Consider the following 25,569-nt stretch of genomic DNA (forward strand, 5'->3'; position numbering starts at 1 on the left):
TGTTTCCGTTGATATTTTTGACATCAATTTTAATGGGACTATTAAGCAGTGGCTGTTGAAGGATTAGTTCACTTTCAAATGAAAATTATCCCAAGCTTTACTCACCCTCAAGCCATCCTAGGTGTTTCTTCTTTCTGATGAACACAGTCGGAGTTATATTAATAAATATCCTGACGCATCCAAGCTTTATAATGCAGTGAACAGGGGTCACGAGTATGAGCTGAAGAAAGTGCTTCCATCCATCATAAACGTACTCCACAAGGCTCCGGGGGGTTAATAAAGGCCTTCTGAAGCAAAGCGATGCGTTTGTGTAAAAAAAAATACCCATATTTTAACAAGTTATGAAGTAAAAATATCTAGCTTCCGCCAGACAGCCTTCCGTATTCAAGTTTCCGTAAGTTGATTAGGGAAGGCGTAGCGTAAGCTTTTGAACTGCAAGAGTTTTACACTTTCTTCGTACGTTGAATACGGAAGGCGGTATATGAATATGGAAGCACTTTCTTCAGCTCATACTCGTGACCCCTGTTCACTGCCATTATAAAGCTCGGATGCGTCAGGATATTAAAATATCTCCGATTGTATTCATCAGAAGGAAGAAAGTCATATACACCTAGGATGGATTGAGAGTGAGTAAAGCTTGGGCTAATTTTCATTTGAAAGTGAACTAATCCTTTAATAACAGAAACTCAAAAATTGTTTGCAAAACTGTGGAAATTCAAAAGTTTTTGTTGCTCTTTAACTTGCACTAAAACATGATTTATACCATCGAAGTAGCCTATGAAATATAAATAAAACTGCTCATCTCCTTTAGTGATACAAGCTCAAAATAATAATCTGTTGATGTTTTTCATATAGTGTCTTGACTTGGTGCAATGATGGATATTGAAATCTTGTTATTTATTTTTAATTTTAAACTGTATAGATGATTATTTTGTGGTAATGCAATATTTGTGAACACAATTGAATCTCCAAAAACTATGCATGGGTGCTTGCTTTGGTGCTGCCACCCCTCATAGACCTCATGCCACCCTATAAATAATTTTCTAGATCCACCCCTGGCTATGTTGACCCTGTCCATCGTCGAAATTGGTATGTAAACGTATGAACTGGACCTTGGAGCAGTGGAAGAAGGTCGCCTGGTCCGATGAGTCCTGTTTACTTTTAAAACACGTGGACGGCCGCGTACGTGTGTGCTGTTTACTTGGGAAAGTGATGGTACCAGGATGCACTGTGGGGGGACGACAAGCCGATGGAGGGAGTGTGATGCTCTGGTCAGTGTTCTGCTGGGAAACCCTGGGTCTGGCCATTCATGTGGACGTACATTTGACACGTGCCACCTACCTAAACATTGTTGCAGACCAGGTACACCCCTTCATGACAGTGGAGTTTCCTGGTGGAAGTGGCCTCTTTCAGCAGGATAATGCACCCCTGCCACACTGTACACATTGTTGAGGAATAGTTTGATGAACATGATGAAGTGTTCAAGGTGTTGCCCTGGCCTCCAAATTCCCCAGACCTCAATCCAATTGAGCATCTGTGGAACATGCTGCACAAGTTCGAGACACGGCGGCTCCACCTCACATCCTACAGGACTTTTTGGATGTGCTCCTAACATCTTGGCATCAGATCCAACAGCACACCTTGCCTCAGTGGGTTGGCGCTGTTTTTGGCAGCACAAGGAGGACCAACAGCATATTAGGTAGGTGGTCATAATGTTTTGGATCATCTGTGTGTGTATATACTGTATACACTTCTGTGTGTCTTTCCGGCTTGTTTCACTTGCACAGACAGGCTCTTGTTTCATGCTTCAATTCAGACTACTAGTGAATGAGACACATTTGAAGTCTATTCTATTAAATTTCTGATCGTCCCCTGTGATTCACAGAGGCCTAATGGACGACAACATGCTTTTCAGCGGAAAGCAGCACTCAAGACAAGAGGAGTCAGCTAAATAGATTGCACAAAGTATGCTGGGATTGTTTTTAACATTACGTAACCGGTGCAGTTTTGATGGCTGGTGCAGGCTTCTTGGCAGATGAGGAGACAGGGAGGCAGGCCAGGCCTCAGGAGATCTGACTGGGGTGGGAAGGAATGAAAAAGCTCTCCAAGGAGCAGCGAGTCTGTAGTTACGATGTCCCTCCCACTTACATCAGTTCAGCGTGTAAGTTTTTCCACCCTGTTTTGAGAGAGCTTGCTGTGTGCTGAAAGTGGTAAACACTGCTGTTTTATTAGTTAATATTAATCATTTTGCATTTTAATTAAAAGTAGAGTCAAATACATTCTATATGTGTTGCAGACATCTGTCACCAGCTGTTTATATATCTGGCGGTTGCCTAATTGTTCCATTTTCATCTGTGACATTAAGCAGGATGGTGGCGTAGCCTAGTGGTTAAAGGCATTAGCTGGTAAACTCGTCAAGCTTGCCACAGTAGAGCTGTATGACTGATGTATCAGTTTTATCTCATTTATCCTTTTTATTCAAAATATTCACAAATTTGCTAACAATATCATGAAATATCTAATATTCAGATTCTCGAATACATATAAGCAAATGTAGTTTGTCATTTAAACACTTTTACATATAATGATTATATTAGTTGATCTGTAATGGTATTACAGTATTATAATGTATTATAGGGATGCAGCAATATTACATTTTTCGTTATTTTCAGGTTATGCCTGATATCCAATAAATGGCCAATATTAAAATGCTATACCATTTTGTGTAAATTAACATAAATAAAAACGTATTAAAAAAATTATAGTACAACCTCACCGGCAGAAATTAACATTTTAAATCTATATTTTTATTATTAAGCATACAAACATCCTTCTAAATATAAATAAAACATGAAACACTAAAAAAAATTAATTAACCAGGTGAATTAGGCATTAATTGTACAACATGTAGAATGGATATTAATTTTGAAATTTTCATTTACTGTAACTTTGCCATTAACTTATCTAAAAAGCTTTTAAAGATCAACGTTAATTGAACATTAGTTAACAGCAAAGATAAATCTAATTTTAAAAATTGTGGAAATAAGCATGCACAATTAAAGGCACAATATGTAAGATTTTTTCAGTAAAATATCCAAAAACCACTAGGCCAGTGTTATATATTTTGTTCAGTTGAGTACTTACAATATCCCAAATGTTTCCAACTATTTATAAATTGTGAGAAAATTGTGATTTTAACCAAGGCTCCGGGACGTGTCCGGGAGTCGCCTGTCAATGCCGTTATATCCGTGTTACCCTCGGCTTCCGGTTTAATTTGTAGAAACCATGGAAACACCAAAGATGCTTTAATATATTACATGTTTTATTAGACAAGGGAACAACTGTTTGGTTACATTTATAGACAGAAAACGAATTATTGTTATATAGCTCAACACGTTTAGTCTTATTGTTTAAATCTAGTTTTCTTGATTTTCTGAGAGTACCATGGCTCAGTGAAAAACACTATTTTGTCAAGTAGCTAAGTAATACAGCATTTTGTCCATCATACAATACATTTTAAAATTAATTGCATGCCATTTATCAACACAAGCCATCCAGCATTTATTAATATGATATTCTAATATCAATCTAGCTTACTGCAGTGTGCAACAAGTGTCTCACAACAGCCACCGAGCGAATGCACAGAGTAACGTTATAACATCATTTTCAACACACTCAAATGTATCTAATATGATAAACAGCGCTGTGTTACCTCATATGCTTGACCGGAAGAAGCGGAAGCGGCGATTGTGGCATAATAAAAGTTCTGCTGCTCTCGAGACGTGTGTCGCGTTCATCTCTCATTAGCAATCGCTCCAGCAGCCTCATTGCGCTCTCACAACACTCGGCCCTGCTCTGCTTCATACTACTGTAACATTAATAATCTCATCCATGAACATGATTTCTGCCCGAGTTCCATCCCGATTCTTTTCCACCGGCTGTGAGGTGAAGACGACATCTCTCAAGATTCCGCGCTCAAACTCGGCGTCATCAAGCTACACCTTTGTTTTGAATAGGCGACCTCTAGTGGCGAAAATCTACATATTGTAGCTTTAAATATCCAATATCAACCAATACCAATATAGATAATCAATATGGAATTGATAAATTGTGCATGGTATTGGTATTACAAACAAAGTCATGTTTTTGTGATAGATTTCATTTCACTCAGTGACTGAGACAGTCTCATGTTGAGTGAAATAATGATTTCTGCTATTTGACATTAATGAAGGAAAACATCATGGCCAGCAACAAATATTTATGGCTGGTAAATTTTCTCAATTCATTAACTATCACCAATTACCCCTTGGATATTTCTCTATTCATCATGGGAAAATGAGACTGCAGAAGTCTGTTTTCTCTGGTTTTATGCATTAATGAGCATCTGAGGAAATGGAGGGCTGGGAATTGTACTGACATGATGTGATTTGTGAGCATTAGCATCAATTAACCGCCACCACTGAAACCTGACCCACGTTTGAGAAAGGGTCAAAAACAAAACATCACCAACGGCTAGTGAGTAGGGAAGTGCATTGCTTTTGAAAACAAACAAACAAAAAAAAAAAAGCCTTTTTATTCCAACCTAAAAAGCAAATAGACATTCATATCTCACCTGAAAGAAGAGCAAATTGCCTGTGAAGTTGTTCAATTATGTCGACAGCCAGTAATGGCCTGATCTCCTGCTGCATAATCTCATCTGTGAGGAAAGAGAAGAAAGTACAGGGGCATTAAAATCACAGCAATTCTGCAAAAACCATATTCAGGATAACCGTAAGATACAGTGTCACAGAGTGCATCAGTAGCTCAACCCTTCAGAGTGAGTGTCTGCTCGGGAAGGAGTTTCCCCTGTACAGCTGCTTCCTTAGAGACGACCTTTAGACATCAACACAGCCTCTGGTTTGTATCCGTTCATCAGGAAAGCGCTCCTTCAAACAAGCCATTCTTTTATGCCTTTGGCTTTACAAAGGAGCACTCGAGCACTACTATTCTCTACCGATCTGCTGAGGGTCACCCTAAATCCCAATGAAGTCTGTAGACGAACAAAAGCTCCTCTGTACATGTACACAAAAGACTGCATTAACATTGACTTCTCTTTATCAGACCCTGTTAGGTCTTGTGAGGAAACTTGCTGTAGGCTACAAACGATGAGTGACTACTGAAATTTTGGGATGCATTCGGGATGCGTTGATGTTAGGAAGTCTTGAGCCAATGAATTGAAATTAATATCCTGAAACCACTAGTCAAAATGTTTGACAGGCAGAGTGCCGTAAACCGCAGAACAACCTTAACTGATAGAAATGACAATGTTTCAAGTGTGTTTTTTTAAGTGCTCATACATCCTTCTGGAGTGTGTTCTACAGGAAGAACAATGTGCGTCAAGGAGCATGTGAAAACCAGATGTTATCATCTGGCTGTGGAGTCGCAACCATTGACATGTACATGAATTACAATACGAAGCCAAAGACTTCCCCAAAGGAAAGTCACAGTGACCGGATCATACAGGACCACACCCATGACAGAAAAAACATTGAAACGTTTTTTGCACAAATGCAACAAATATATTTTATAACATTAGCAAAATAAAAAAATTTACACATTCATAATGCAAAAGGTTGATAATACAAGTGTACAAGAGATTTACTTGTTTTTGTTCAAAAATCAGGGACAGGCATTAAGGTGGTTTAGATCATACCTATCAGTTACCATTTTGTTTATTTATAGGGGTGATTATCCAAGTTAACGTCAGTAAATTATGGAGTACCGCAAGGGTCAGTGTTAGGCCCTCTGCTATTTTCAATATACATGCTGCCTTTGGTAATATTATTAGAAAACACGGAATTAGTTTCCACTGTTATGCCGATGATACTCACGACCAGATGAAATCTCTAAATTATCCAAGTTGACAGAGTGTGTTAAAGATATAAAATACTGGATGACCAGTAATTTTCTTCTATTAAATTCAGGTAAGACTAAGGTAGTACTAATTGGGCCAAAAACCTATATACAGAATCTCTTAGAATACAATGTGCATTTAGAAGGATGAACTGTTACTTCATCCTCTACAGTTAAAGACCTGAGTGTTAAATTAGACACTACACAGCAACTTGTCTTTCGAAAATCATATTTCACATATTACAAAAACAGCCTTCTTCCACCTCAGAAACATCACTTTAGCTATGGAACATGTTATCTGAAGCAGAAAAGCTAGTTCATGCATTTATGACTGGATTACTGCAATGCATTACTAGATGGTTGTCCTGCATCCTCAACAAACAAGCTACAGTTAGTCCAAAATTCAGCTGCCAGAGTTCTTACCAGGTCAAGAAAATATTATACGATAACACCAATTTTATCATCTCTACACTGGTTACCTATTAAGTCCCGTATCGATTACAAAGTACTGCTACTACCCTATAAGGCCCTAAATGATTCAGCTCCGGTGTATTTAACTGATCTTCTATCGCCCTACAATCCATCACACTCTTTAAGGTTACAAAACTCTGGACTTTTGGTGGTACCTAGGATAAGGGTAAAAAGTCATTGGCCTTAAAAATAGCGATCTAACAGAATTTCAACATCATTGTTTTAACAGCATATAGTAGCACTAAACTCGTTATGAGCAACAGAAGCAGGTTTTCTGTAGCAGGGCAGATGATGGTCAACATGCCAAGAGATTAAACCCCACAGAGCACAAAAAACTGCTGTTAGTTGCAGGCTTAAGCATGTGCAAATAAAACACACGCAGACTCATGGTCCACTGCCTTCTGTGTTCAGTGGAACTGGCTAATTGTCAAAGCAGACCACAAATCCCACTCTGACCCACACAAGTCTGGGAAGCAGGATTGTGCTGTGAAAAACAAACCCCAAGCCAGACCAAATACTCGTCTTCATTTAAAGGGCCATTTAAAAATACTTTCTCCTGTTCCAGATTGACTCCTCTAAAGAGTGTAAACACTGTGCCACTATCAAAACATTGTTCTGTTTGTTTGAACACCCTGACTAGCCAGACAAGAGCAGGTTTTGGGGTGGGGCTATCTGTTTGACAACCAATGGAAGACGAGAGTCTTCCACTCTTCACAAACAAAAGAAAACTGTCTGACAAAAAAAGTACTGAATGGTTTTAAAACAGCTGTATTTGATGGATTGGCACATTTCAGAAAGTTTTGTAGAGCTGCATCATGCAAATTTAGGAGCATAAGGAAAAGTTTTACAAACTGGTGAGTTTCTCAAAGAGAAATTTTAATGTGATTGCAAAAATGGAGGATGAGTTTGCTAACAAGCAGTGAATCTTATATTCACTAAGCTTGACCAAATAAGATCACATTTCATAGAGCAGATTCAGAATAGTATTAGTATTGATCACAATAACCCAAGGACAGTGAACATGATGTGAGGTGCTTTAAATACACTGGCCTTGGTTTAAATACAGAGAGAATCTTTACTCAGGATGTCAACAAATTGAAGGGAAATGAGTCTCTTACTTAAGACTGCTTTAGTTTGTTTGATCATTGTGATTTGAATTGGCATTGGATCTCAGATCCAGTTCTAAACCACTTCATCCAAAGCTTTCCGCCATCTGTTACATCTCCTTAGTCATGATGCCTAACCAGTGGAGGGAGGACGATATTTTTGGGAAAACTCTGTATGTCTCCACTCACTTTTTCCAACCACATGACTCTCTCAGTCTTAAAAGACTTTCCTCCATGGAGAACTGAGAGAATTGTACCAGCTTCTAGCAGAAATTCTCCAGCGAGCATCTAGTTGGGGGGAAGAGGTGTACCGATGAAAGGGAAGTTTTGAATAAGATGTATTCCATGCAGCAAAACTTAAAAAAAGTCACATGCTTTGGAGTCCAGCTGGACTGAACATGAACAGCCTGAGAGAACAACTATGTTTATGTACGTAGAAGAAGCATTTCCCCAAACATTAGTGTTTTCGGCTCAGGCATTGTATGGCCTTTCTGCGCCTTTCCTTTCCATTGTGCACCAGTTTACAAAACAGCAGTGTTCAATGGAGAACTAAAGCCTACATCTCATTGAGAGCAGGACACACCCAAAGAGCAGGACACACCCAAATTAACGTAAAGTCTTCAACAGGGTACATCATGATAATTGTTCATGCCTGTTTGCATTGGGTCCTGTTAAGAGTATTTAGTTACCAAGGGATGATGAATAGTACTTCATCCAATCTGGCAGGGTAATTACAGAGCTCGTTAATCACTCAGCCCATCAGCAGGAGTTCAACAGTCAAATGATCAAGTGTCAATCACCTGTGCCGTCCACACCAGACAATGCTTGCTTCTGTCCCAACATCACCCTGGGTCAGGATGTCAGAATCAATATGTTAAACTCACTTACGATTAGCAATTGCTAAGCTCACACACTTGATTCAACAGTGATTGCATTCACATGCAATGAGGAGTTCATGCAGTGGGGAACACAGTGACCAAAATTAGCTGAGGGGCAAAACAGGACTGAAGGAGTCTGAGAGAGGAGATTTAAAAAAAGGTCGTACAGCAGGAATAAGACAGGTGAGGGGAAAAAAGCCAGACAGCCAACAAGCCCTGATTGTTGATAAATGGCATGATGCTTATTGTTTAATCTGTTCACTACTCAGAAAAACACGCAACAACATTAATATCTCTTGCTTCAGGGCCATCACACAGTAAAACCTCCACTGTTAGTGTTAAATTAACATTGCCAGTGTTTATATAATCCACACCGGATAGAAACTCCCTTATGTGTTGACCAAAGACAAACTGTAATGAAACCAATCTTCAGCTGCTGGAAGAGAAACCACAAATCAGCTCTCAGAGGTGCCTTCCTCTTTCAGTAACACATTCATGGTTTCACTTGAGGTCAATGCATCAAGGGTTGCAGTCAAACTGTGGTCAATGCTGCATATATCATGTAAACAAATCCAGTTTGGAACTCGATCCTGGGCCGTAGGGGGTCTCAGAATGGCTCTGAACATCAGCACCTATAGTGCACACCATGAGAAATTTCTACTAGGTTTCGTTGTACATATTTTCCACGACACATTGAGTAACTATAACAGAATCAACACAATAGCTTCACTTCACAGCCTGTCTGAATCCCATTTCAGACATTTCAGGGGCGTCCACAGGACATCCAGTCCATTGTCCCGCTCGGCTTCCCTCTGATCCCTATAAATTAGTGCTGCTGTATGAGAAAAAACTTCAAGACAAGGCTGAACGATTGAATCTGAAGCACCAAAATAAAATCATCATAAAATCAAAGCCCTGTGAGCTTAATAATGTTTGACAAGAAGGTCAATGGTTGCAGTAAAGCTTTATCAAAAGCTCTGCTGTTCACAAATGTGATCTCTATATTTTATGGCAGGCAAGACCCACAATCTATCATATTTCCCCTAAAGAAATCACTGAAAGTAGGGGAAGAAGTCCCAGTGCTCCCAACACTCACACATCAACCCACACACACATAACTCACATTACTGTAGGCGTTTATTAGAAAGCAATAAAGCTCGGATAGAGGCCCGTTCAAACCAAGGATGATAATTAAAATCAGGGTGCGATTTGTGATAAAAGCAGGGGGCGTGGGGGGGGGATGTTTTTGAAACTTTTTTTATTATTCATGAAAATAAATCCCGAACCACAGTGGGTATTTCGTGCAGCTGTTAAAGTAACAATTATAGAATAATTATGTACTTTAATGAAACAATATATGAACACTTCAACAAAGGAATATTTAAATCCATTTTTAAAATATGGGGGGGGAGGGAGAGATCCATCCATCCCCTCCATCCCCCCTGGCAAATAGCACCCTGACTATAATAATAACAATAAATATATAGTTTTAAAAATCATTCAAAATTTAGAAGAATAGAGTCTGCACAACAACTATTACAATAATGGCACAGAGGAAAGATATATTGGAATCACTTTCAAAGGAAACACTGAGAGGCCAATCACAATCCATCCTGCTTTAAAGAGCTAGCTAGAGCATTTAAAGTGACAGGCGACATCACGGCAGTAAACAGAATGTTATCTTGCATTGGTGTGGATGCTTATATATATTAGTTATCATTATATTTATCTTTATAGTTATTGTTCTTGGCGTGAACGGGCCTTAAGCCTCATATTGATGGTTTAAGTAGAGTGTGTAATATAGTAATTCTTCATTCAATAGAATTTGGTATTTTTATGTTTTAAAAAGACAGTTCACCCAAAAAATGAAAATTCTGTCATTATTTACTTACTCTCATTTTACTCTGTATCAGTTTATTTATAACTATTGCTTTAAATTATGTTTTATTAACAAAGGTTGTGAGGAACACGTTTAAATGATCTGTCCAATCAACAATCAGCAATCAATAAGCAATCAACATGTCTGCCCAATCAGCATGAGTGGAGGCCATATATATATATATATATATATACACGCAGTCGACTCACCTATGTTCCTGGACAGTTTTCAGTTTTCAGCATCCCTCCACCACCCCGTCTCCTCACACTCGCCTGGTTACTTTCCTAACCAGAAATACGGGGGGAGTACTCTGGGTTCGGGCCAAAATACCGAGCTCAGAGCACTCTCCTCGGACAGCACACCATATACGCACGCTACTTTAATCTATCTGATTATTTTAAGTGTGAACTTGTGAAATAAAGGCACAATGTGAGTTGTTTGAAGTATACACAAAAGTGGACATTCAGAAAAAGAGGTGACAAGTACGATCCCTTTTCCAAAATGGCAAAGAATTCCATCATACACTCTCTAAATCTTGATCAACATCCCCACGGAAAAGGAAGCCGCCACACATGGATACAAATCAGAATGTCAGACAACATCCTGTATCTGCCCAGAACAACAAAAACTCCCTTAAAATTATTAATATCATTGACCCTGTCACCTGAAGCAATCAAGACCTCCATTCCACAAAGCAAAACAAATACAACAAAGAGGCCATTATAAAGTGGGAATGTGTTTGGAGGCATATTCAGAATCATTTTGTATTGAAATGAATAAAGAAAACAGCTCTGAGTAAGCCAACTGCCCTATTTAGAACTGTAAAAACAACTACTATCCACAAAAGACCCACATCCACAAATATGTGTGTTGACTAGGATGTTCAAATGTGGGCTGTGTAAAGCTATGTCTGCTGACCCATTCTGGACAGGTGCGTTTGATTATGCTGGCATGCTTTAAAGAGGCTCTTGAAGGAGTTTGGTCGTCTTTAAGGAACTAATCGCATATGTGTGCCATATACCACTCATGATAAGAGTTAGTCTAAAAAATGTTTCCAGAAGGGAAAAAATCTATATGGATACAAACAATGTCACTTATTTTTTACTTACAGTACATTCTTGAAGTAGAAAGCAAAATTTTTGTAACACGCCAACCTCTGACAGGATGTGAGGCATCTGTACAATATAAGTTGAGATTAATAATAATAAATAAATAACATGTTAATATAGAATTAATATAAAAATAAATATATTTGACTACGTTCTATCAGTTCTAATCATGAAATTATTATAAAAATAAAAATAAATGAATATAAAATAGAAATATATATAAAATTTATACATTACACACTGTAAACTCTAACGCTCAAAATAATTAATTGGTTTGAATAGGGCAAACTCAAATAAAACAAATTTGTTCAGTTAAATTAACTTTTATGAGTATTTAGAACTTTCTTCTTCTTTTGAGTTCATGAAACTGACATATTTGAAGTAATCTGAATCATTTCATTGTTTTGAGTTTTATGAACTTGTTTCTTTTAATTTAGACGAACTTAAATTTACCTGAAACTGGGCTGGGATTTCTATTTCCCAGCATGCTTTGCCATGACACTTGAAAGGGAGAATGCTATGCTAATGTTATCAAAGCATTGTGTTACCAATTAGTTTGCTGAATTAGCTAGTTATAGCTAGCAAAATTTTCACTACTAAAAATATCATTTAAGATGTCGACACTGATAGCCTCATGGGCAACGCGCCAACATATAGTGCCATCGCACTTTGGTCAACCCAAGTTCGAGTCCTGGCTTGCGGATCTTCCCTGATCCCGTCCATATATATATATATATATATATATATAAAGGGTCAATATATATATACACACATACACTACCGGTCAAAAGTTTGGAAACATTACTATTTTTAATGTTTTTGAACGAAGTCTCTTATGCTCATTAAGGCTGCATTTATTTCATAATAAATACAGAAAAAACTATAATATTGTAAAATATTATTACAATTTAAAACTATGGTTTTTTATTTTAATATACTTTCAAATATAATTTATTTCTGTGATGCAAAGTTGAATTTTCAGCATCATAACTCCAGTCTTCAGTGTCACATGATCCTTCAGAAATCATTCTAATATGCTGATTTGATGCTCAGTTATTATCAATGTTGAAAACAGTTGTGTTGCTTAATAATTTTTTGGAACCTGTGATACTTTTTTCAGGATTCATTGATGAATAAAAGATTAAAAAGAACAGCATTTATTCAAAATATAAATCTTTTCTAACAATATAAATCTTTACTATCACTTTTTATCAATTTAACACATCCGTGCTGAATAAAAGTATTAATTTCTTTCAAAAAAAAAAGAAGGAAAAAAAATTACTGACCCTAAACTTTTGAACGGTAGTGTATATGTATATTGTTACACAAGATTTCTATTTTAAATAAATGCTAATATTTTTTAACTTTTTATTCATCAAAGAATCCTGAAAAAGTATCATAGGTTACTGTTTCCAACATTGATAATAAATCAGCATATTACAATGATTTCTGAAGTATCATGTGACACTGAAGACCGGCGTAATGATGCCGACAATTCAGCTTTGCACCACAGAAAAAAAAAAACAAATTATATATATATATATATATATATATATATATATATATATATAGTTAAGATTACATAATAATTACATAATAATTTTAAGTTTAATGTATGTATTAACTTACTCAAAAAATTCAAGTTAAGAGCAAATAAAATGTACAAGTACAAAATTGAAATCTGCTAGTTCTGCTTATTTGACTTTGTACATGTCTGACAAAACAGCCTGACTTCTGACATTCTCATCATTTACAGTTCCTCTTTTAAGCTCAAAGAGGTTAATGTACCGAAAAAAAAGCTGAATATGCCAAAACAATTTTTATTTAAAAAAGAAGAAATATATGACACTTGCTCTGACATTTCTGTTGTCAAAACAAAATTAGCCACAATGATGAATGAAGCTGCCAATCTGACCCAGCCATTTAATCCTCTTTAAGAGCGTCTGATGGTTAACACTGCTGCTTCACACACACACTGCACAATTACACATGTACAACAACTAACATCTCCCTTCTCTGCACCAATGCTGAAGTATTTTTTAGCTAAATTTGCATCAGAAGCAAACCACAGTGAAAGAGGAATGTAGGGGTGTATGAGGAAGTCATACTTCTCCTCGTTGCTAATTCGGTCTCCAGACACACTCCGAGAAAACGATGGTAGGACTCCATTTCCCCGGCTGAGATGCGGACCAAGGAAAAGGATGCTCCGCTTGAGTGCAGCCCACATACCGAGCAGTGGGACGGGATGGTCTGATAGCGTGAAAAGCCATCCATACTGCAGCACAAACCCAGAATACCCCTGCTCATGCTCAACCTGCAGCTCTCTGGACGACACACTAACTGTATAGCTCCTGCGTAAGCAGTGTGAATTGTTAAGGTCACTGAAAAGCAAGGACTGATCAGAATAAGTGGACAGAAGCGTTGCTGTCTCTGGATTAAGAGAACTATTTTAGTTCACTTCTCCTGTGGCGGATATACTTACACACACACACACACACACCTCCACCTGAGAGCACAGTCTCTCCCTCAGAGCTGTCAAAACACAACATCCTAACACATGCACACACACACACACACACTTTAGCAACCTATCTAGACAAGAGCTTGTCACTTTTCTGCCTGTAAAAGGTAAGCACCTAATATGCACATTTTAGTGATAGACACAGATGTCCATTTAAGGGTACTGCCCTAGTGATAAGCTGTTATATTCCTAAAGGTACAATTTTTACACAGTTGATTATGATTTCACTTTTTTTTTACTTTAGTTAGTGTGTAATGTTGCTGTTAAAGCATAAACAACGTCTGCAAAGTTACGACGCTCAAAGTTCAAGATATTTTCTTTTAAAGAATTCTGCTGTTTAAGGACTACAACAAATGGCTGGTAGGGACTACAAGCTTCTTCCCGAGTTAGTGACATCACTAACCCTAAAATTTACATAAACCCTGCCCCTGAGAACATGCAACAAAGGAGGCAAGGCCATGTTGGGCTGCTTTAGAGAAGAGGAAGAGTTGTTGTGTTGTTGCCATGTCGTCATTTTACGCCAGACTGCTTCACAAACAAGGGTCAATTCAACGCTGGATTTGCACAAAAGATTAACATGACGGCACATGCTAGTCGATGAGTTGAATCAACTGCACAGCAACTACATAAATTTATCCACTAACCATTCAGAAACGTCCAGTTTCATTCTAAAAGTTGTAACTTCTTCCTGAGTCTCTCCATCAGTGTCCGACTCCAGTTTGAACAATGTAAGGCTGAACACCGCTACTGACAATCCTCATTTTGGCTGTGTGAGATTCTCCAGCTTTGTTGTTGTTGAGCAACCAAAGCGTGAGCTGTTAAAGCTCCGCCCTCTTCTGGAAAGGGGGCCGGGAGAAGCAGCTCATTTGCATTTAAAGGGACACACACAAAAACTGTGTGTTTTTGCTCACACCCAAACGGACAAATTTGACAAGCTATAATAATAAAAAAAAAGTAGGGTATTTTGAGCTGAAACTTCACAGACGCATTCTGGGGACACCAGAGACTTATATTACATCTTGTAAAAGGGGCATTATAGGTCCGCTTTAACTTTTTTGCATTTTTAGAATTAAATAAATATGAAATATATTAATTTATCATTTTTAACAGATTTAGCAAATGTTTGGACACTATTATGTCAACAAAGTATAGCTAAGTAATAAATAAAACAAATTAAAATATTAATAATATTAATTGAATATAATCTTAAGGAATTATATCATAATCAAATTATTAATTGGTATTTTTTGTATTTTCTTCCAGTAAAAATATTAAAATAAGATACATTTTGATTTCAGAAAATCTAATTGTTTGTTCCTGTTTTAAGCATAAATCTAACATGAATTAAAATCGAATTTTAGATTAAATTTCAGTTAAAGATTGAGTTTTAAGCTTAAAAAAACATTTGCTAATTTTCTAAAGATATATTTTCTCAAAACAAGTCCTAATATGTTATACAATGTTGCTTCTCAATCTTTTTCTATGGAATTTTCTATTTTTAGTGGAAAATCTTACTGATAGTAAGAAAATGACTTGCAGTGCATATTCAGTATCTTCTGCATCGTAATAATTCATACTGTCCCAAGAGACTTTCTGCAGCAAAAGGTACTATTGGTTGAGTGTGTATGTATGTGTGTGTGTCTCTGTGTGTGTGTGCCAGTTTTTCTAAATTAGCTCTCAGTGTGGCACTATGACTTTCTGTTTTACATAGAACACAAAAGGGAAAAAAATACAACAATTTCCACATAACTGGGGCCGTCAAGCTCTAAAGCATATAAAAGCACCATAAAAGAATCATAAAAGAGGTTATGCACCCTAGTTTTTCTTAAAGTGTTCATAAGAATGCATGAGAGAAGAAGCAATGTCCGATTCATGAATTTCCGCATTTGTAAGTCGCTTTGGACAAAATCATCTGCTAAATGAATAAATGTAATGAATCGTCAGTTTATCGATCTGAATGATTCATTCATTAATCTGGTTCTCAAGTTCAATTCACAGATTCAGTGATTTAGTCGCAGCAGCTCCGAAGGGGAAGATTATAAGTAAAAACAACTTCAATTTCTGTCTCTTACTTACACAGTCGTGTAATTTTAGAAAACTTGATATGCATGGACTACTTTTAAAATACTTGGGGTATTTTGAAGCTTGACATCCATAATATGAACAGGATATTCTTCAAAATTCACATTTGTGTTCCACAGAACAAATAAAGTCTGTCTGTAAAGACATAAATGATTACATTTTCATCTTCAAATGAACTATCCCTTTAAGACATTCACCCACTTGACCTCTCAACTAAGAAAGAAAAGAAAACTTTCTTACCAGTATCTGACAAACGAAACTCCAAAGCTGGATTATGAAGAAGTAAAACAGAATGCTTAAATAATTACTGGCACATTGTTCTGGTCACATTGCTGCGTGTCTAATCATTATAAAGCCCATAAACCTCTTTTTTTTCCCCAGAAACACCTCACACCACCCAACCAAAGCCAACAGAGCTGTAACTCTCAGAAATAACTCGGCACATGACATAAACAAAGAGAAATACAAAACATGCACATCCATCAAAAATACTCTTTAAATATTCTTGAAAAGTTTGCTGACTCACACATAACTGAACCCATTGTGCCGACGGTCCCACGCTGCGCAAGAGGTCCCAAGAGCCAGAGTGACCCACAAACTCCCTCACTCCTCGTGTCTCCTTCAGGTTGTGTCTCACTCCCGAGTGTCTAATAAGATGTTACCAGAGGAGCATGTGCCTCTGAAACGCAGGTAATTGACATGCTCTCCACAAATATCTTTGAGAATGCCAGAAGCACTGTAGTTTCCTCTTCCTCCCTCTCCCAGCGAGACATTCATCCCTGCACAGTGATCTGTGGTTAAAGTACGTCAGGAAGAACTTCTCACAAACACACAGATTCCTTTTCCCCTCTCCACCCCAAAACAGAGCCCTGCTCCACACACACACACACACACACATAAACCCCTCCCCGCAACCCTCACACATGAGACGGCATCATGTGGCACTGACTGTTAAATCTAAACCTGAGGACTGAACTTTTTTCAGTCCCTTTGAGTGGAAAACAGATGTAATATGCTAAATTGAGAAGCAAATAGTGGGAAACAAACTCAAACAGTGATTTCATGGATGTTTGAGTGCTCACTTGTAGGTGAGCTAATGTTTCATAGATAACTTCAGACATTCCTGTGGATGGAAACCTTTGTGCTTGTAAAATAAGGCACTCTTTTACTCTGGAACCATCTGGATCTCTTGGAAATCACAGTCAGAGAGTATATGGAATGTCCTTAAATTGAGAGTAAAAGTGTTTGTTTTCCAAAAAAAGGTACATTTTGACTTGCCATGATTTTTATAATAAATAAAATATTATGGTATTCTGAAATTGTGGGATTAATCAAAATCGTGTATTCGATTGATTTGCATTAGTTTTGTTTTTATATTTTTATTATTATTATTATTATTATTATTATAAACAAAAGAACATTACATTTACATTTACAGTTACATTTTGGCATTTTAAATACTCTGATTGTATAATTATTTTATTTTATTGACTTGCTATAGTGTTTTATATTATTATTATTATTAATATTAATATTACTATTATTATTATTATAAACAAACAAATCAAATGTTACATTATAGCATTCTAAATAATTGTGGGATTAATCAATTATATTATTCTACTGACTTGCCATAGTTTTGTTTTCATTATTATTATTATTATTATTATTATTATTATAAACAAATTAAATGTTACATTTTGGCATTCTAAATACTCTGAAATCATTATTATATAATTTAATAATAATTTTATTTTATTGACTTGCCATAGTGTTTTTTATTATTATTATTATTATTATCATCATCATCATCATCATCATCATTATTATTATTATAAACAAACAAATCCAATCAAATGTTACTTTATGGCATTCTAAATAATTGTGGGATTAATCAATAATTTTATTCTATTGACTTGGCATAGTTTTGTTTTTATATTTTATTATTATTATTATTATTATTATAAACAAATGAACCAAAATGTTACATTATGGCATTCTAAATACTCATCGGAAATCATGGGATTATTTTATTTTATTTTATTTTATTTTATTTTATTTTTATTTTATTTATTTTTTATTGACCATATTTTGCTTGCCATTATTATTATTAACGCTAAATAAATAAGACAGACAGACAGACAGATAGATAGATAGATAGATAGATAGATGAGAGGGTAATGAATAAAGCGTTGATGATTGACAATCTAAAGGATTCTATTAGCTGAGAAAACTCCGTGAGCTCTTCCATACGGCTGCGGCGCTAGTAAAAATCACTTGAAAATAAATCTCAGGGTGAGCTCGTAATAAAAATGTTAAGCTTGTGATACAAAAATCACCTCCCTACATTAAGAATGCCTCATTTTTAAAGCAATACTGATCAAATTAATGTAATAAAAAAAGAATAAAAAGTCACATGGTTTCTGCAGTTATTGGCAGTGGTGGTTCTACATTGAATTACACCCTGGGCGAGACCCCCTTCGAGCGCCCTTTATTTCCATATTCACTTGTTGTGTCTCCCAAAATGCCTGATAAACATGCTTTAAGTCCTGATGTCCTCTACAGTGGACATGTATGAAATCAATGCCCTGTTCTGTAACAGAAAGTCATTTTTTGATTTGAAACCCCATAACGTTTTGACATAACGTCTGAGATGTTGGTTTATGAAATACAATTTGAAAAGTAGTCCGATTTAAATTATAATTACACAGATTTGAAAATTCTGTTGGCTAATTACAGGGCCTAACGTTAACCCAACTGATGGAAATAAATAATAACTGAACTTGTAACAGTTTTGTTGCAAAGCACAATATTATGGTGAAATTAGATCTTGTGTTTGTTGAGTTAAAACCGAATTATTGTTGTATAAGCAAGCATAGCAAGCATCATAGCAAAAAGGCTAACAAACTTAAGAGTTATACCCACCAATTAACATTAGCCCTTCATTCATGACATGGATCCCGTAATAATCATACAGAGAGAACATAGTTGCATACCTTTATCTTTTGCTTGTTTCTCCTCTTCTTCTTTTCTTTTTTATTTTTTCTAAATTGGGCACCTGATGCGCAGAGGATTATTTATTTCTTTTTTTTAACTGCTCGTGCCGCCCCCCATGTATCATGAAAAAATGCCACCCCGGGCGGCTGCCCGGTTCGCCCGTGCCAAAAACCGCTACTGGTTATTGGATGTCACCTAATTATAATAATAATGTGATTTCTGGGAACTAAGATGACCTCTGTCTTTGAACTTTCTGTATATCTGAACAACCTAGACAGTATGAATATAGAATAATGATTTTAATGGGTGCAGCATTGAAGCTGTAACAGGGATTGTACAGAGGAGCACACAAAAGCAGACGGGGCGAGGGGAGGGGAGGAGGGAGGGTTGGTGTGGAGGGAAGGAAGTACAATGACCTTCCTATTGTTCACCTTTTTGGATTTTCTGTTGAGCGTCACCACTCGCTGCCGCTGTTTTATTGTGAGTCCAAGTCTTTGGAGATACGGTCTCGCTGATGGCAGCTTGGAACGAAGCCCAGTTTAAGAGTTTTAGGCTGTATATAGAATTTTAAGAGTCTATGTCACAACCCAGATACAGGCAGGAACTAAGCATAAAAGAACAGACAAAAATGTAAGAAATAATTGTCATTTTATTGTAATCGCTATTTATTTTATTTTTTTAAACTACAGCACAAAATAAAGTTTGACAGCTTGAAAGACTGTAATTTAAACAATGATGTGAGTGAATTCCACTCAATGTGTGTGTGTGTGTGTGTGTGTGTGTGTGTGTGTGTGTGTGTGTGTGTACCAGGTATTCCCTATGTTATGGGGACTAAATATCTCCACAAGGATAATAATACCAGTAAATTTTGACCTTATGGGGACATTTTGATGGTCCCCATGAGGAAAACAGCTAAAACATACTAGATGAAGTGTTTTGAAACTCTAAAAATGTAGTAAGTTTTCTGTGATGGGTAGGTTTAGAGCTAGAGTTAGTGTAGGGGGATAGAATATACAGTTTGTACAGTATAAAAACAATTACATCTATGGAAAGTCCCCACAAAACATGGAAATCAGAGAGAGAAAGTGAGTGAGTAAGTGAGTGTGTGTGTGTGTGTGTGTGTGTGTGTGTGTGTGTGTGTGTGTGTGTGTTATCTCTGTACCAATGCCCAGTATTTGGCTTGTTTTTGTTAATCCCTTTATCCTGATTAGTTTAGGATGACTGAATAACTGTTTTTTATTGTTTTAAACAACTTTTAAGCAGCAGTGGAGTCAGAATGACTGTCTGATTAAAGCAGCCTCTTAGACTCTTAAAGCAGACTCTTAGGGTGAAGTCCATCCGAAATAAAACAAAAACAGCTACATTGTAAAAGTGTTTTTAAAGTCATGTAAAGGTCTTCATAACATTTTCATCCTATGTCTTAAATACATCAGATATTAGGATTTTTTAACATCATATCAATTGCAGCAACATTGTTATAATGTTAACACGTTCTCATGTGTTTTGTAAACTTTTCCCACATCAAACCTGTATGTTTAACATCACCAAAATATTTGTGCAACATAATTTATTCCTCTGATGGCAAAGCTGAATTTTCAGCATAATTACTAAGAAAGATCAAGAAAGCTCAAGAAAGTGCATCCATCAATCATAAACATACTCCACACAGATCCGGGGGGTTAATAAAGGCCTTCTGAAGTGAAGCAATGTGTTTGCGTAAGAAAAATATCCATATTTAACAAGTTATAAAGTAAAATATCTAGCTTCCGCCAGACCGCCTTCCTTATTTAACTTACGAAGAAAGTGTAACTGACGTGCCTAACAACGCCCTTCAGCTGTGACTTATTCACAATACAGCACCAGCCTCGAGTACCTTATTGCTTTTATAAAACGGTTACCACACAATACAAATATTAAAGCCAAAAATATGTATCAATGCAACTTTCATGAAGTAAACTTTCACTAAAAGCCTTCCTTCCACCAGAAAAAATAGTCCCTGACTGTGAACAGCAACAGAAGTTACATTATTACGCCTCTAGATGGCGGTAAAGACTGTCTCTATGAGTGTGTCAGTCAGTAGTGAAGACTTTTACACTGAAAAGACTGAATTGTTGTGAACACGGAAATAGACGCAACTGACAAATGCTTTGACTAGCGCTGTCAGTCACGGGAAAACCCCTTAACTGTTACAAGATATTGAGCAAACCGATTTTTTATTGGAAAATGCTAAATCCGAATGCAGGTAATAAACTCGCTCACTCGATCTCTTTCTCACAATACCCTTCTACATATTAAAGTAAGCTTCAATGAACAATATCAATTGAGAACATACAGTTTACGTTGCTAAGAGTGGTTGCTAAGGCTGTTGTGTACTGATACACAGATCCGTTGGGTGAAGCGGTCATAGCCGTGTTTTATCGTGAATAAAACAGCTATTGACCAATCAGAATCAAGGACAGGAACTAAGCATTTTATAAATTATATTATATTCATCAGAAAGAAGAAAGTCATATACACCTAGCATGGCTTAAGGGTGAGTAAAGTTTAAAGTAAACTAATGCTTTAAAATGTACAATGTTTATTTTTACTAAAACATCTTTCTTAACTGAATTAAAGAAATGGTCAAAGGACTAATATAAATATGAATGATATAAGCTAATAATAAATGCAAATGCACATTCCGTTCAGGTCAGATGCTGTTATTTTATAGCATGCTTGACTCATCTGGCATGTTAAATATTCATGAGCTCTATATCCAGAATTGTGCAATATATCACTCAGCTTTGAAATGAACAAGAGAGTGATGTCATAGCTGACCAATCAAAAAGCGGAAGCTCTGTGTTTAGTCATCTTGCTATTACAGGGCCGGATGGTCACATCTGTGACTCACTCAGAGAGGATGGATCACCGGAGATGCCGCTAATGCTGCTTTTCTCTGAGCAAAACATAACCGCATTTATTCTTTTTTTTTTTTTTTATGTTTTTTACTTAAAACCAAAGCCCATTCATTAAGTTACACATTTTCTGCAACATTTGGATATTTCCAACTTCCAAAGTGCAGTTCAGAGCAGTGAACCGAAAGCAAACGGTTTAATCATTGTTTAAAAAGCCTGCTGATTTTCAGTTGGCCCTGAAAGCTGAAGCAGCGGTGTGTGCTATAATGCGGATAATAAACTTAGGAAGCAGTGAGTGACTGCGTGTTTAAAGCATGGAGTCTCCATGAATCAATATGGCTGAACTGGCCCATCTCAGTTTCCATGGCAACGGACTTTACGTCCCCCAAGGGCTGCAGTGGGGGAGGCAGCAGTGCCTCTCTCTCTCTCTCTCATGCAGGACAGCAGTAACAGCAGCATGGCACAATAACCTACTTCACTCACTGGCACGGGGAAGCACCTGGATATTTCCGTGCTTTTAATGCCACTGTTTGGAATAAACACGCTCTTAGAGAGGAGATGGATTAAAAATACACAGAATTCCTATTCAGCTAGATTTATATAAGCTGATTTTAATATAATATTGTGAATTCCCCCATAAGCTGCATTTATTTTCTTGAATTTTGATATATATAAAATTAATTTAGGTATGTGATTCTGACACAAATAGATGCCGTAGTCTTATTAGATGCCACTAATTAGCTGGTAATTCCTATGCAAAGACATTACCATAACCTTAAAACAAAAAGTGATAAAATTAAATTATAAAATTAAATAATAATAATAATAATAAAATTAAAAGGCATTTTGGTACTTTGCTACCCTAAAATCTGTGCTTTTTGCTCCGGATTCAGTGGAATGGAGCCTTATGCATAAATTCTATACTGTAATAATCAAACAGCAAATAATAATTAACTATTATATTATATTATATTATAACACATTATTGATAGTTCATTTATTGATGTATAAATACAATATATTATTAATGAAATAAAATAATATGTAATATTCATATTTAACAATGTAATTAATTTCCTTTCTTTTTTTAAATATTAATGTTGCTACTTATGGCAGATAATGCAATGGCAAATTGTAAATATGTAAATATTTGAATATATATATATATTATAATAATATAATTTAATCATATTATATATATATATATATATATATATAATATTTAATAATATTATTCTAAGTATAATATTTAAATCTATAAGTGCAAACAAATGTGTTAAAAATTAAAACATTAATTTTTATTTTTATTTATTTATTTATTTATTTATTTTTTCTAGATTTACTGAAAACATTTTGAATTTATTGAACCATGTGATTTTGAAACAAACAGGTGCCAGACATTACTAAATAGCTGGTAATTTCTATGCGAAGATCATTTTGTCACTTTTGTTCACATTATGTGTGCGATAACATGCCATTCAGCAGTAAAATAAAGAATAAAAGTCTAAGATCAAGCTTTTTTTCTATCAATGTCCATCAGGAAACACCCACAAACCTCACCTCAAGGGTTCCCCTAAATCCCAGAATTCATGGATTGCCCCTGAATCAGCGGCAGCAAGCTCAATCATAGCTGTCACACACCCCCATCATCCTCAGCAGTGAATAATCCACTCACCAACATGGGTGATGACACAGTCCACCCTCTGCTGTAGCTCCAATAGAGACATCTCCTCTTCCTCCTCCAGCCTGCAGAGCATCTCAGGGTGTGAACAGTGGCCTCTCTCCTCTCCTCTCTCTTCCGCAGCTCGCCGGAGGGCTTCCCCGCTCCGCTCTCACAAAGACAGCGCCACTCCCAGCCCTTGATGGAGATCTCTGATAGAAGACACAAGAGAGAGCCGGTGACACCGGCAGATGAATCCAGCTCTTTTGTTCTACAGTGTGGAAGTGCAGAGGAGCTTTTGTGATGTTAATCATTCATTCTGAATCTCTGCGCCTGAGTGATGCTGGCTGGACTTTACCCAGATCTTCAAACCAGCTCTATAGCTTCTATCCTAAAGACTGTGTCAGGCACCAGGAAGAAAATCAGAGGGAGGCTACCTGCCTTCAGAGAGACACGGAGCTCCTGTCACACAAAACCTGGAACAATGGATTCAGTGGAATGGAGCCTTATGCATACAGCCTGTACTGCAATAGTCAAACAGCACCTCTTATAAAATGTTTAAATAATGATATTATATTATATTCATTATTATTTGTTAATATTTAACTTATTAGAATATATTACTCATAAATGCATAAAATAAAATGTATTATTATTTTTTTTTTTTATCACATGCATTACAGCCTGTCAAACAGCAACTCTTGTAAAATGTTTAAAAAATTAAAAACTAATATTATTCTACATTACATTGTTATGTTATGTTATATTATATTACACTATTATATTCATTATTAATTTTTAATATTCAACTTATTAGAATGTATTACTCATAAATGCATAAAATAAAATGTATTATTATTGCATACATATAGCCTGTCAAATAGCATCTCTTGTAAAATGTTTAAATAATTAAAAACTAATATTATTCTACATTATTGTTACATTATATTATTTTATTAATTGTTAATATTTAACTTATATATATATTTTCCATAAAATAAATTATTATTATTATTATTATTATTATTACTACTCCATGCATACAGCCTGTCAGTACAGTCAAATGTTTAAATAATTATATTTAATAATAATTTATATAATAATATTTATATAAATATAATAATATAAACAATAATTAAAACAATATTATTTTACATTAATTATATTATATTATATTATATTATTTGAGGTATTAATTGAATATATTATTAATAACTGAATAAAACAACATGTAGCATGTAATTATCATATTGAATGTGTTCCTTTTTAAATATGATTTTTGTGCATTGGGTAGGTAATGCAGTGATAAAATGTAAATTCAAAAAATAAATTCTAAACACTTTTGTGTAACTACAAAAATGCATAAAAATATTATTTATTATTTTAAAACATAATTGAATAGATGGAACGTCATAAATTCGATATATCAAACCATATCTAAACATCATAAATAACATTGTTCAACATTGTTCAAATTCCACATTAATTTCCATATTTTTATTTTTCATTTAATTGCTTACATGTTGTTGAGGAGCTGCATCAACATATGGCTGAGCTGGGTTCTTTTCCACATTTTGATGTGAGCTGATGGGCTGTTATCATCTTACTTGACGACATTGCCCTTGGGAGCCAGATCCTCTCCTTGGAAACGCTCAGTGATGGGACGCCATCTGTGCTCGTGCCATATCATGTAAACTTATTTTAGTCTACATGTTTTACTCAAAATACACTTTACAGCAAAATATATATAAATGTCAAAATAATTACATAAAACAAGACTGTTGTTGGAAATGAAAAGGCTAGCTGAAGTAAATGTTCAAATTGCATAGAGAAAATGTATTGAACTGCTGCTGTTTTACCGGCAGATGGCGCTGCAGGTTCACTGACAAAATACACGCATGAATGTACTGCGGCGCCTCCTGCTGGACACATGAGTATGACTGTGACACTCATGTAGCAAACACGCCCTCTATTGTACATATTGAGCAAACGCTGTGGCCGATTGACTCAAAATACTGCATATATGACAAAATATAAGTGCATTACAGTTCAAGCAGTGGTCTGATATTTACTTCCAAAA

General features: G+C 35.9%; 1 protein-coding gene and 1 long non-coding RNA gene across 4 annotated transcripts in view; one reads left to right on the forward strand and one right to left on the reverse strand.

Moving 5' to 3' along the window:
- Nucleotides 1-24,032, reverse strand: part of LOC127522302 (probable guanine nucleotide exchange factor MCF2L2) — a 37,294-nt gene extending 13,262 nt beyond the window's left edge. For 2 of the 3 annotated variants that reach the window (XM_051912114.1, XM_051912113.1), the window contains exons 1-2: nucleotides 23,505-24,032; nucleotides 4,613-4,696 (exon numbers count right to left, since the gene is read on the reverse strand). In XM_051912114.1, coding sequence (XP_051768074.1) covers nucleotides 4,613-4,696; nucleotides 23,505-23,586 — 166 coding nt within the window. In that variant the 5' untranslated portion in view covers nucleotides 23,587-24,032. Of the gene's footprint in view, nucleotides 1-4,612; nucleotides 4,697-16,178; nucleotides 16,443-23,504 lie in introns of those variants that run through there. The other variant, XM_051912115.1, reaches the window with a different exon arrangement.
- Nucleotides 627-23,511, forward strand: LOC127522304 (uncharacterized). The gene is made up of 3 exons (XR_007932558.1): nucleotides 627-1,699; nucleotides 1,886-2,161; nucleotides 23,370-23,511. It is a non-coding gene; the product is annotated as an uncharacterized LOC127522304 (long non-coding RNA).
- Nucleotides 24,033-25,569: the final 1,537 nt, after the last annotated feature.

The sequence above is a fragment of the Ctenopharyngodon idella genome, chromosome 11, assembly GCF_019924925.1.
Source record: "Ctenopharyngodon idella isolate HZGC_01 chromosome 11, HZGC01, whole genome shotgun sequence".
Classification (NCBI taxonomy): Eukaryota; Metazoa; Chordata; class Actinopteri; order Cypriniformes; family Xenocyprididae; genus Ctenopharyngodon; species Ctenopharyngodon idella.